Below are 12153 nucleotides of genomic sequence, written 5' to 3'. Positions count from 1 at the left end.
GAAACAGTTTGCCCTTCAACTTGATGAATCAACTTTAAGAGATAATGAGGCCCTTTTATTAGCATATGTTAGATTTAACAATGAAGGACCCAAAGAGGAAATGCTTTTTGCTAGAAGTCTTACGATAGACACAAAAGGTGAAACAATTTTTAATGAAGTTGCTACTTATTTCAAGGAAAACAATATCCCACTTAAAAATATAATTTTTTGTGCTACTGATGGTGCACCATCTATGACAGGCGGATACAAAGGTTTTATTGCACATTAAAAAAAAAAAAAAAAACAATCCTAGAAGTATATTGTATTCACTGTGTTATACACCATCAACACTTAGTTACAAAGAAAATGAGTGCACGTCTGCATGATGCCCTTTCTGTTGTAATAAAAGTAGTAAACCATATTAAATCAAAATCTCTCCAAGACTGCCTTTTTCGTGAATTCTGTAAGCAAAGCGGAGAAGAGTTTGAGTGGCTTGTATTACATACAGAGGTGAGATGGCTATCAAAGGGGAATTGTTTTATGCGTTTCATAGCACTTTGGGATTCTATTGTTTCCTTTCTTGCTGACACACAACTTGGAGCGAAACTGCTTGCAAATAAAAATGATGTGTTTTACTTTTCAGATATATTTGAAAAACTTAATGCACTTAATAAACAGTTCCAAGGAAAGATCTGATATCTAGTAAAAGTGCTATTGCTGCTTTTCTAAGAAAACTACAGCTGTATAAGAATAATATCAGGCGTCGTGCATTTGAACAGTTTCCTTGTTTGGCCTGTGTTAGCAGCGATTTGCAAGATGAAGATCTTGCATTATATGGTGAATATTTGGAAAATATACATGAAGATATGCAAACTCGGTTTAGCGCTCGGGATGGATATACCGATTTTGGTTTCAATTCCTTTCGAAGTTAATCTTGTCGAAATAGAATTGTCTTTGCAAGAGCCCCTCATCGAATTACAAAGCGATGAAATAACGCGTGCAAAATCCAAAGATGAAAAGTACAATATATGGAAAACAACCGACGTTGCTACAAAGTACCCTTTGCTCTGGGATAAAGCGTAGTTCTACGTCATTGCTTTTCCTATCTTATCTTGTTGAAGTGGGATTTAGTCGTGTTTCTCAAATATTATCAAAAGCTCGCAATAGACTTGACATTGTGAAAAGGGACGATCTTCGACTATCATTAACATCGATAGAACCAAATATAAAGAAACTCGTCGAGAAGCATCAACCACCGGGATCTCATTAAATAAACATGCCTTTCCCTTCTTTTTTTAATCACACACTTAATTTCAACTCCTTTTTGTATTCAGTTTACACAAATAATGTTGGAGTGAATTAAACTACCTGAGGAGCTCTACTCTCCATGATTTTGAGTTGCTTGCCCATGGAAGAAACAATATAATATTGTAGTTATTATCACAATAATAGTAATAATAATAACAATAATTATTATTATTATAGTAGAATATTTCTTTTGTGTTAAACTTGTTTTCATTTAAAAATAAAGCTTAATCGTATACTATTTCTTTGATAATTAAAACCTTAAAATTTATTTTAGTGAAGAATAGAAAATTGTTCTTATGTCCAATAGCTATGAAGGGGTCCACCAAGATAAAACGAAGAAAAAAGGGGTCCATGGATAAAAAAGGTTGAGAACCACTGTTCTAGACCAACGCCATGACTAGGTTCAAGAGTAAGCTCTGATGGATGTATATATATATATATTTAGAAATATCAATGAATTCCTTACAATTTAAAACCAAAATATCATCTAAATGTCATTTCTAATACAAACTGTATTATATTGACTATATTAACTATATTCTAGTGCACTATTTTCTGACTATGCACTATACACTACTAGTTATACCTTATAAACTACGCACTACCAACTATACTCTGTATTAACTACATTTTAATACATTAACCATTTCTAATACAAACTATATTGACTATATTAACTATATTCTAGTGCACTATTTTCTGACTATGCACTATACACTACTTACTATACCTTATAAACCTCAAACTACTAACTATACTCTGTATTAACTACATTTTAATATATTAACCACTTGTAATACAAACTCTATTACATTAACTATATTAACCAAATTCTAATACACCATATTCTGACCATACGCTACTAACTACCAACTATATTTTGATGTATTAACTATATTCTAATACAAACTACCTACTAATAAACTTGTTTTGCAGATATTCAAAACTGGATTCAAATTTAATATATACATCTTCTATGGACCGGACTATAAAACGTTGGGATATCAGAATAAAAGACAGTTGTGTGAATAAATTCAAACGTCAGTTCTTTTCTTTTTTCATTTAGTAGGTAAATCTATTTTTTTAAAAGACAGTTTGACAAAACGTTTTTTTTTTATCAGAATCGGTGATTTTGATCTATAAAAAAAGTTTCAGGTGCCACATTGCTTCTGCCAAAAATTTAGAAAACTGTTGATCAAAATCTTTATTTTTTTAAATCAAAAGCATTGACTTTGATCTAAAAATTGCTTCCCGGGTGCCATAGAAATCCCAACAAAAATTTTAAAAGATAGTTTTATCAAAATCATTTTGTTTTATTTATCAAAAGCAAACTGTTGATTTTGGTCTAAACCATTTTTCACGTACTATGTCATCTACTAAAAATTTTGAAAAGACATTTTGATCAAAACCGTTTCTAAAAACGTTTTGAGATGCCACATAGCTTCTGCCACAATGTTTAAAAGACTGTTTGATCAAAGCCTTGTTTTTAATTTAAACTGTTGACTTTGGCCTAAAGCTTTTTTTTCTAGTAATATACGGTTTCTGTCAAAAACGACAGTTGATCATAACCTATGATTTTGATCTAAAGCCGTTTAGAGGTTTGATCAGCCCCCCTTTTTTTATTAAAACAGTTCAATTTTGCCTAAAGCTGGTTTTCTAGTGTCATGGATTCTGCCAAAAGTTTTGTACGACATTTGATCAAAACCGTTTTTCTTTATCAAACCCCTTGACTTTGATTAAAAGGTGTTTAGAGGTGCCACCGGAATTTTGCCATAATTTTTAAAAGACAGATTGATCAGTATTTTTCTTTTTTTGAAGATTTGACTTAGGTCTACAGCTTTTTTTCTAGTGTCATGTGGCTTCTACTAAAATTATTATACGGCAGCTGATCAAAATCGTATTTCCTTATCAAAACTTTTGACTTTGGTCTAAGCCTCTTAAAGGTGCCATAGGGATTTTGCCACAATTTTTAAAAGACAGATTGATCAGTTTTTGTTTTTGTTTGTTGTTTTTTTTAAAATTTGACTTTGGTCTAAAGCTTCCTTGTTTTCTAGTGTCATGCGGCTTCTACTAAAATTATTATACGACAGCTGATCAAAACCGTTTTTCCTTATCAAAACTTTTGACTTTGGCCTAAGCGCTTAAAGGTGCCACACGGATTTTGCCACAATTTTTAAAAGACAGATTGATCAGTTTTTTTTTGTTTTGTTTTTTTAAGATTTGACTTTGGTCTACAGCTTTTTTTTTCTAGTGTCATGCGGCTTTTACAAAAATTATTATACGACAGCTGATCAAAACCGTTTTTCTTTATCAACACTTTTGACTTTGGTCTAAAGCCGCTTAATTGTGCCACAGGGATTTTGCCCTAATTTATAAAAGACAGTTTAATTTGCACTTCTTTCATTTAAACAGTTCACTTTGGTCTAAAGCTGTTTTTCTAGTGCCATCCGGCTTCTGCCAAAATTCTTATAGGACAGTTGTCTAAAACCGTTTTTCTTCATCAAAACCTTGCTTTGGTCTAAAGCCGCTTAGAGGTGCCATAGGGATTTCGCCATAATTTCTAAAAGACAGTTTGATCAGTACTTTTATTTGTAAAAACACTTGACTTTAAGCTAAAACTGTTTTTCAGGTGCCATACGGCTTCTGCCAAAAAATTTAGAAGACAATTTCAGATTTTCTATTTTCCAAAAGACTTAAGTAATGAATTTTTGGTATTCTTACTAGCTAAAGCTAAGTTTTCGGCATTTCTGGGCATTTGCGGTTCATTCCGCTTTAACACAGTACAAGGGGTATTCAAGAAACTCATGGAATTTATTTTTTTATGGTTTCTCTATTACAATTAATTTATCCATAATAAATTTTCAGCTTAACTATGATCAAGGCTGGTGGTGCTTCCATTCTTTTAGACCGATTCTGAAAAAATCTGGACACCCCTTTATCAGCCTTGTTTTTGCTATGCATCTTGCTTTATCAATGCCATTGAAATGGACATCTTTCAACTGTACTTTGGGGAATAAAAAATGATCAAATGGGCTAGATCTGTGCTATAAAATGGCTACAGCATTTCTGATGGAAATCATTTCAAACCTTCTTTTTTAATGAATGAAGAATCATGACAATACACAGTCATGAAAGAAAACTCCAAAATGGAATTTTCCTTAATAATTTTAGCTAATTCTGCCCCCTAAAGTATTGTATATCAAACAGTTCGTGGTAACGAACTGTAGTAAGGAGCGACCCGGCTCAATAGTAACCGAAACTCTAAAAAATGGAATTTTGATACCAATAGTTACATCAAAAGAATCACATTTTAATGCTGATTTTAAATATATAAGTTTCATCAAGGTCAGTTATACCCATCAAAAGTTACGAGCCTGAGAAAATTTGCCTTATTTTAGAAAATAGGGGGAAACACCCCCTAAAAGTCATACAATCTTAACGAAAATCACACCATTAGATTCAGCGTATCAGAGAACCTTATTGTAGAAGTTTCAAGCTCCTATCTACAAAAATGTGGAATTTCGCATTTTTTGCCAGAAGACAGATCACGGATGCTTGTTTTTTTTTTTTTTTTTTTTTTTTTTTTTTTTTCAGGGGTGATCGTATCGACTAAGTAGTCCTAGAATGTCGCGAGAAGGCTCATTCTAACGGAAATTAATAGTTCTAGTGCCTTTTTTAAGTGACCAAAAAAACTGGAGGGCACCTAGGCCCCCTCCCACGCTCATTTTCTCCAAAAAGTCACCGTATCAAAATTCTGAGATAGCCATTTTATTCACCATAGTCGAAAAATCTAATAACCATGTCTTTAGGGACGACTTACTCCCCCGCAGTCCCCATGGGAGGGGCTGCAAGTTACAAACTTTGACCTGTGTTTACATATAGTAATGGTTACTGGGAAGTGTACAGACGTTTTCAGGGGTATTTTTTTGTTTAGGGGGAGATTTGAGGGGAGGGGTTACGTGAGAGGATATTTCCATGGAGGAACTTTTCATGGGGGAAGAGAATTTCAATGAAGGGGGCGCAGGATTTTCTAGCATTATTTGAAAAAACAATGAAAAAATAAGTATGAAAAGTTTTTTCTACTGAAAGTAAGGAGCAGCATTAAAACTTAAAACGAACAAAAATTATTACGCATATGAGGGGCTTACCTCCTCGTTATACCTTACTCTTTACGCTAAAGTATTTTTAGTAATTTCAAGTATTTATTCTACGTCCTTTGTGATCTAGAGCTCATTCTTACGGAATTGAGACAAAATTTAAACTTTAGGGCAAAGAGCGAGGTATCGACGAGGGTTGAACCACTTCATACACGCAATAAAAACATACTAATATAGAAGTTCGTTACGAAAATTAATTTGTCAGTTACGTATATTTTTTACCAATGAAAACGTTTGTAAAAAATTAAAATTTGTAGTTGCTTTTTTAAGTAATCAAAAAATTGGAGGGTAACTAGGTCTCCTCCCTCGCTCCTTTTTTCTCAAAATCTCCCGATTAATTGCAGTTAATTAATATGCAAATTTCGTTTTAATTATTTATGTGCGGAGAGCCAAGATCAAAACATGCATTAATTCCAAAACGTCCAAAAATTAAATAAAAAAACAAGTTTTTTTTACATGAAAGTAAGGAGCAACATTAAAACTTAAAACGAACAGAAATTACTCCGTATATGAAAGGGGCTTTTCCTCCTCAACTTACCGCTCTTTACGCTAAAGTTTCTTACTCTTCTAAAAATAGAGTTAAGAGAAAGAGTCAAACTTTAGCATAAAGAGCGAGGCGTTGAGGAGGAAAAGCCCCTTTCATATACGGAGTAAATTCTGTTCGTTTTAAGTTTTAATGTTGCTCCTTACTTTCATTTAAAAAATCTTGTTTTTTTATTTTTTAAAACTGTATTTATTGTGACTGTATTAAAAAACAGTCATGTCCGCAAAAGACAAAAGTGGAAAAAAAAACTTTTTTTTGGTAGTTTTTCTGTTAAAAAAAACAACTTTATGTTACTGTCTTTAAAAATTTGAAGAAGTCAACAATAAAACTTCAGATTCCCTGAAAACGATTGCCATTACCTCATTTATAGAAGCTCTGTGTAGTTTTTTAATCCCCCTTTGTAATCTTAAATTTTATTCCATTATTATTGTTTAAATCCCGTCCAAGTTGATAGTTCAAGTTTGGATCGAAAATCTTTATTAAGTGGTGAAAATATAACATTTATTATGTTGTTATTATTTAAGAATTAACGACGCTTCTTGACTACTATGGTCCTTGCGTCGGCCCTGCAGCGCATTCCTGCAGCGTGATTCGATCTCTGGGTCCCGTATTACCATGCTAAGGTCAAATCCACTGCACCACTACAGGACATTTATTATGTTGTTAATACGGAAATTCTTAGGTTTGAATCCACCTTTCCTCCAAAGATAATTATTGTTTGTTCAAGAACATAAATGAATAAATTATGTAAATTAAATTATCTAGCTTTAATAGATGGCGTTATCTTCGTGTTTTGTCTGAAAATATCTGATAGGTAAAGTTAGAGCAAAAGATGCCATTCAGAACCATAAAGGATCACCCTATATCTTACATTATAAACCTTTTAAGTTTTTGTGACCAAACTATTCAGATTTGATTGGTCTGGCGATAACTCGTACATCTTTGATAAACGATCAGAATAAATGTTTTGTGCAGGAGACAGAGATATTGAGATTTAATGAAACTTACATAATAAGAAAGCATGATTTTTTCTCTTTTTTTTGAACAAAGCAGAAGAATTTTCTTTTTAAAGATCAGGAAAGGATAGTCACTAAAATATTCTATTATATTTGCTTTGAAAACGTTTAAGTTCAGCTCAAAAGATATCTCATTAAATAATTTGACAGCTTCGGAAGTTTCCTCTTGTGCTAACCGCCTTAATAGAAATCTTTACTGACATAGGATGCATATTATTTATGCTTTTTGTAAATTGAATATACGGATCTTTGTTAATCAGTTAATAAGAGTTTATGGGTTTTCTTTGTTTTATAGTAGCCTCTCGTTAGTTTTTTAAGCTGTTAACATATTTAAGATCCCCTATCAATTTGTGCCAAAATAGTTTTTGAAGCTCCCTGGGCTGCTGGGGAAATTTGCTAATGAGTGCTGGGAAATTGTCTCTAAATTGTCAGCCGACGCTGACACTTGCAAATGATATTTATGGTCTTGAACGTCCTTAAATATGTTTATCCTAGTCATGCCCCAATCATGTCCTTCGAAGTCTCTCTTTCTAAATCCCTTAACTTTTTATGCTGGTACGTATGACATTTTTCTGTTTTGATAAATTTTTCAGGTTTGTTTGTTATTCTTTGTCTTCCAGATTTTTTTTCCTTTATCTGCTATATAAAATCAATTTGGCTCTATTAGACCTTGTTATAGACTAGTGAGATAAATTTAATCTTGTGTATCTCACCTATGCAAAGGTAATTATTCACAAGAAGAATATTTTCTTCTTGTTACCTCATTTTTGAAAAAGAAAAAAAACATGTAAGATGCACCCTTTTCATTTCAAGTATGAGGATATCTTCTCTAGATATCCTATTTTATAGAATTGGCAAGTGTCTGTATCTCCTAGCCAATCCTGAATTTGAAGTCTTAAGATATTATGCTAGAATACCTGAAGCAAGTATTGTTGTATTATGTAATCAGATATAGTAGCAAGTAGGTTTCCAATCGTTGTAAGATTATACGCGCTGTTGTTGTTTTTTCTGTCGCCTGACAGGTTCTGTGGCTAGTTCAAAACGTTTAGATTGGATTTGCCTGTTATTTATTTATCTTTATTATAGACAATACAGAGGGACCTGAACCACATCAATGGAAACCCTTTTCAACTATGGATGTCAACTGCAGTGACACATTTATATGTGGGGGAACTGAGAAAAATGGAGATGACTCATTTTTGTTATTTTTTGATGTGAGAAATCCTGAAGTTCTTGGAGGCTATTGGGAGTCACACTCGGAAGATGTAACTAAGGTTTAATATCATTTTATTCAATATTTTTTGCTACATTTGTAGTTTTGTTTCTTTCTTTAATGAGTAGCAATACTACTAATGACGCATTGCTGTGCCAGGCCGTCTGAAGGTAACACAGCTTCAAAACGCTCCCCCTTCAGTCAAATCTGTTTCAAGCCTCGCTTTACCCATGTATCTAATTTCTTTTAAATCATTTTTGTGACATCTCCCTCCCCTTATTTAGGTAAAGGTAAAGGATACGGCATTAGAATTTTAGACTTAAGGAGTCCCTCCTCCTCATTTGGGGATGACTTGTTTTTCGCTATGCCTCGGACTTAGGGCCGAAGAGAATTATTTTTAACCTTCATCGATCAAACTTGGCCTAGTCTTCTTAGCCTTTCTTTCATTTAGAACTTGAAATTTTCCTCAGACAATTCCTTCGGTAAACTTTTAACGCTTAGATTACTACTACTAATAATAATAACTCACCAAAGCACCGAGCTGCCTGAGGCCAGCACAGCTATGCACACTCCTCCACCATCCCTATCTATTCAAAGCCTCCCTCTTTACACCCTCCCAAGAAGTTCCTATTTCCTTTAAATATTTTTTATGACATCCTCCCACCCCAGAAGAAGACTACTTCCTTTCCGTTTTGCCGTAGACCGTTGGCTGGAAAGGACAATACTCGGTAATATGTCTTCCTTCATCTGTGTAATATTCATACATCCTACTGTTTGAAATCGATAAGTCAGCCGGGTACCCAGAACAATTTGTAGGCTATTTCTCCTGAAAATATCTAGTAAATCTGCTTCCGCTTTTCGGAGCGCCCATACTTCGTTGCCATATTTGACCACTGCCTTTACTGTACCTTCCAAAATTATGTCTTTCCTATTCTTCCAAAGACTTGTCTTCCTATTCTTCCAAACTTTTTGATTTTGAAAAACACCCTAAGACTTTACTATTCTGCTACCTAGAGCCTTATTATTTTTTAATTCTTTTAGTACTTTCGCTTCCTCACAAAAAAAAATCTTGCTTCACATCCAAGGTATCACAAGCTTTTTCATTTTCCTCTATATCTTTCCCTGCAGCTATATCTCGGTTTAGCACATTCTCAACATGTCCCGCCATCCCTTGTTAGCTCTTTCCTTGTCACTAATTGTGGCCCCGTTCCTATCTTTAACTGGGACAAGTCCAGATTGACTACTCCCTCTCAATTTATTAACATGCCAGTACAATATTTTACTATTATGCTGTCTAACTGCATCTTCCAGATCCTCTCCAATTTTATCCATGGCCTCCATTTCACACATCCTTAGTTCATATTTAAATTTTTTCTCCACTTTCTTTACGTTCCTTTTGTTTTCGTATGATCTATCACTCAAATAATTCTTGTACAAACCCCATGTTCTCTTTGATAAACATAAAGCTTCTTCACTAATATTCCTAACTGCAACCTGAACTTTCTTCCCTAAGACACCATCAACAACTTCACAAATGGTTTTTCTAAATTCACATTGTGAAATTTTAAATTGTCATGTTTATTATTCAACTGTTCCTGAAAAGTTTCTCTCAAATTCTCATCCTGGAATCTACTAACATCATAACTTCTCGGGAGGCTATTATCCTTACGAAATATCCACTGTAAATTAACCCTAGACGCTACCAGATGGTGATCTTTACTTTTAACATCAATAACAGCACTCCTATATACCCTAGTATCTTGTAGTGATCCTGCCAGTCTTCGGTTTAATATAGCATAATCAATAAGGTTTGCTGTCTTACCATCACGCGAGTACCTTGTCAATTTATGGGAAATATTATGACCAAACACCGCAATGGTTATAACTTGATTGTTATACCTTCAAAATTGCAAAAGTCTGTAGCCTTAAATATTTTCGTTTCCTTCACCAAGTTTGCCTATGCTAGGATACCATCTATCGTATTATATCGACCTGAGCGATGAAATCTCCTAGTAACACCGTATTTCTAACTGGGACCCTGCCTGGTTGCTCTTGTAACTGTAAGTAAAATTCATTTGAGTCACTAGTATCTTCGTCTGTCGGTTCAACAACGACATATACTACTATAACTGATACCCTGAACTTTTTAGTAAAAAAATGAGCAATTGGTATTCTATTATTAATTTCACCCCAGCATGAACAAGTTTTAGCAGCTTCCTTTTCATCATGAGCCCTACTCCCTGTCTATGTATCCCATTCTTCAGTAAATAAATTCTATTTCACCTGATTTCATGCTTCCTACCCCTAGGCTATGAGTTTCTCAAACTCCTAATAAGTTCAGTTCGAATCGTCTCAATTTGTCAGTCAAAATGTCAATACGATAGCCAGTTTTTTAAGGTCGTAACATTCAAAGTTCCAACTCTCATGTTCTTTAAATCATTGAAATTACGTTTGCGTCGGAAAAAGAAATGATCCTGGATACCGATGCAGGATTGGGATAAACTTATCTCCGCAAGTCTACACTGAAGTGCTTAAGCCGGCTTGGAACTGGACAACAAGAAGTCCCTTGGACCTCCAATTTGAATGAAGACTTTGGGCAATCCTGGGCCCATCTTGGTCACAGCATGGTTTTCAGCACTTGGCGATGCTCTTCTATCAACATTAGTCGAAATCCTGCACAGACAGTCACAAGCCTATTACCTCTGACTCATTATATATTCATGTTTACAAATGTTATGCTACTATGGGGAGACAACCCATAGTTGATAAATTTGTTTGGAAGAGGTTTTTCAGCCCGAAAACGCAAGTTAAAGAAGACCAAGTCGAGACACTTAGAATAATTTCTATATTTCTATAAATAATGTATTTATAATATGCGACAAAAATATTTATAGTGAAATATATTTATATATAACATATTTTTTATATTTCGAAGTGTCCACGTTTCAGAGCCTTACCTGGGCGCTGCCATTGCTCTGGTTTCTAATATTCCGATCTTAGTCTACAGACTTATCTTCCTTTTCCTCTGAACCTTTATCAACTGTTAAAGGTTCCCCTTTTCTGTTTGACTTTTTACATATTCACTACATCCACCATGTTTGATATTAATACTACAATGAATAAATAATACTAAATAATAAATAATAAGTAATAAATAAGTAATATAAGTAATTATATAAGTATTTTTTAAGTAATAAATAAGTACTAAATAATAAGTAAATAATACTACATAAGTAAAGCTATCCACTTGATCGGGTTTCTTGTTTCAAAACTTTACCTTTTCACTCTCACCTATTCCTAGTATAAGTGACTCCTTTTTCTTAAAATTAATTTTCAAAATTATTGTTGCCCCCAGAAATCTCAATGCCTTCAAATATTCATTTATTTCGCCAACATTTTTATCTAAGATAGTTAAACCATGTGCATAGTCTAGGTCTAAAAGAGTTATACATTCCCATTTGATAAGCTCTCTTGTTGTATTTGCTGCGTTCCTTAGGACAAGCTCCATCAAAATAATCAACAGGCGTGTGACACAACCCCAGGGTTGCCAAAAGTTTTTTGGACTAAAGTGTCAAATTCAGCAAAAAAGGGACACTTTTAGTGTCCTCCTAGAAAATTAGCCAATATACTTTAAAAGTTGACAAAAAAAGGCTTTAAATGGTTTTCTCCTCCAGTGTCAGATTTGCGTTCCTCTTTTTCAAGTAAAAGCAAAGCGGTTCTTCAAATAAGTAAAGTCCCATTTAAAACCTCAAATCGCCTTACACGCCAAGAAGAAAAGGAATCTAGTACAATTTCTTTGATTCTCTCGAACCTTTGGTTGTAATAGTTATTCTTCTTCCGAAAACTCAGTAAAGCCCAACAGTTTTCGTTTTTGTCGTTTTCGGCAAAAAAATTCGAAAGCGCAGTCTTATTTCAGGAGCTGCAGAAAATTTTGAG

The 12153-nt window shown here is 33.8% G+C and overlaps 1 protein-coding gene across 4 annotated transcripts in view; it reads left to right on the top strand.

Annotated features, from left to right (window-relative positions):
* LOC136042368 (WD repeat-containing protein 89-like) overlaps positions 1-12153 on the top strand; it is a 76229-nt gene that overhangs the window by 23660 nt on the left and 40416 nt on the right. For all 4 annotated transcript variants that reach the window (XM_065727337.1, XM_065727334.1, XM_065727336.1 and 1 more), the window contains exons 4-5: positions 2224-2327; positions 8091-8278. In XM_065727337.1, the coding sequence (XP_065583409.1) occupies positions 2224-2327; positions 8091-8278 (292 nt within the window). The remainder of the gene's footprint in view (positions 1-2223; positions 2328-8090; positions 8279-12153) is intronic.

Source organism: Artemia franciscana, unplaced genomic scaffold (genome assembly GCF_032884065.1).
Source record: "Artemia franciscana unplaced genomic scaffold, ASM3288406v1 Scaffold_1179, whole genome shotgun sequence".
Taxonomy (NCBI): domain Eukaryota; kingdom Metazoa; phylum Arthropoda; class Branchiopoda; order Anostraca; family Artemiidae; genus Artemia; species Artemia franciscana.
The sequence above is the reverse complement of the archived record's forward strand: the minus strand, read 5'-3'. Positions and strand labels throughout refer to the sequence as shown.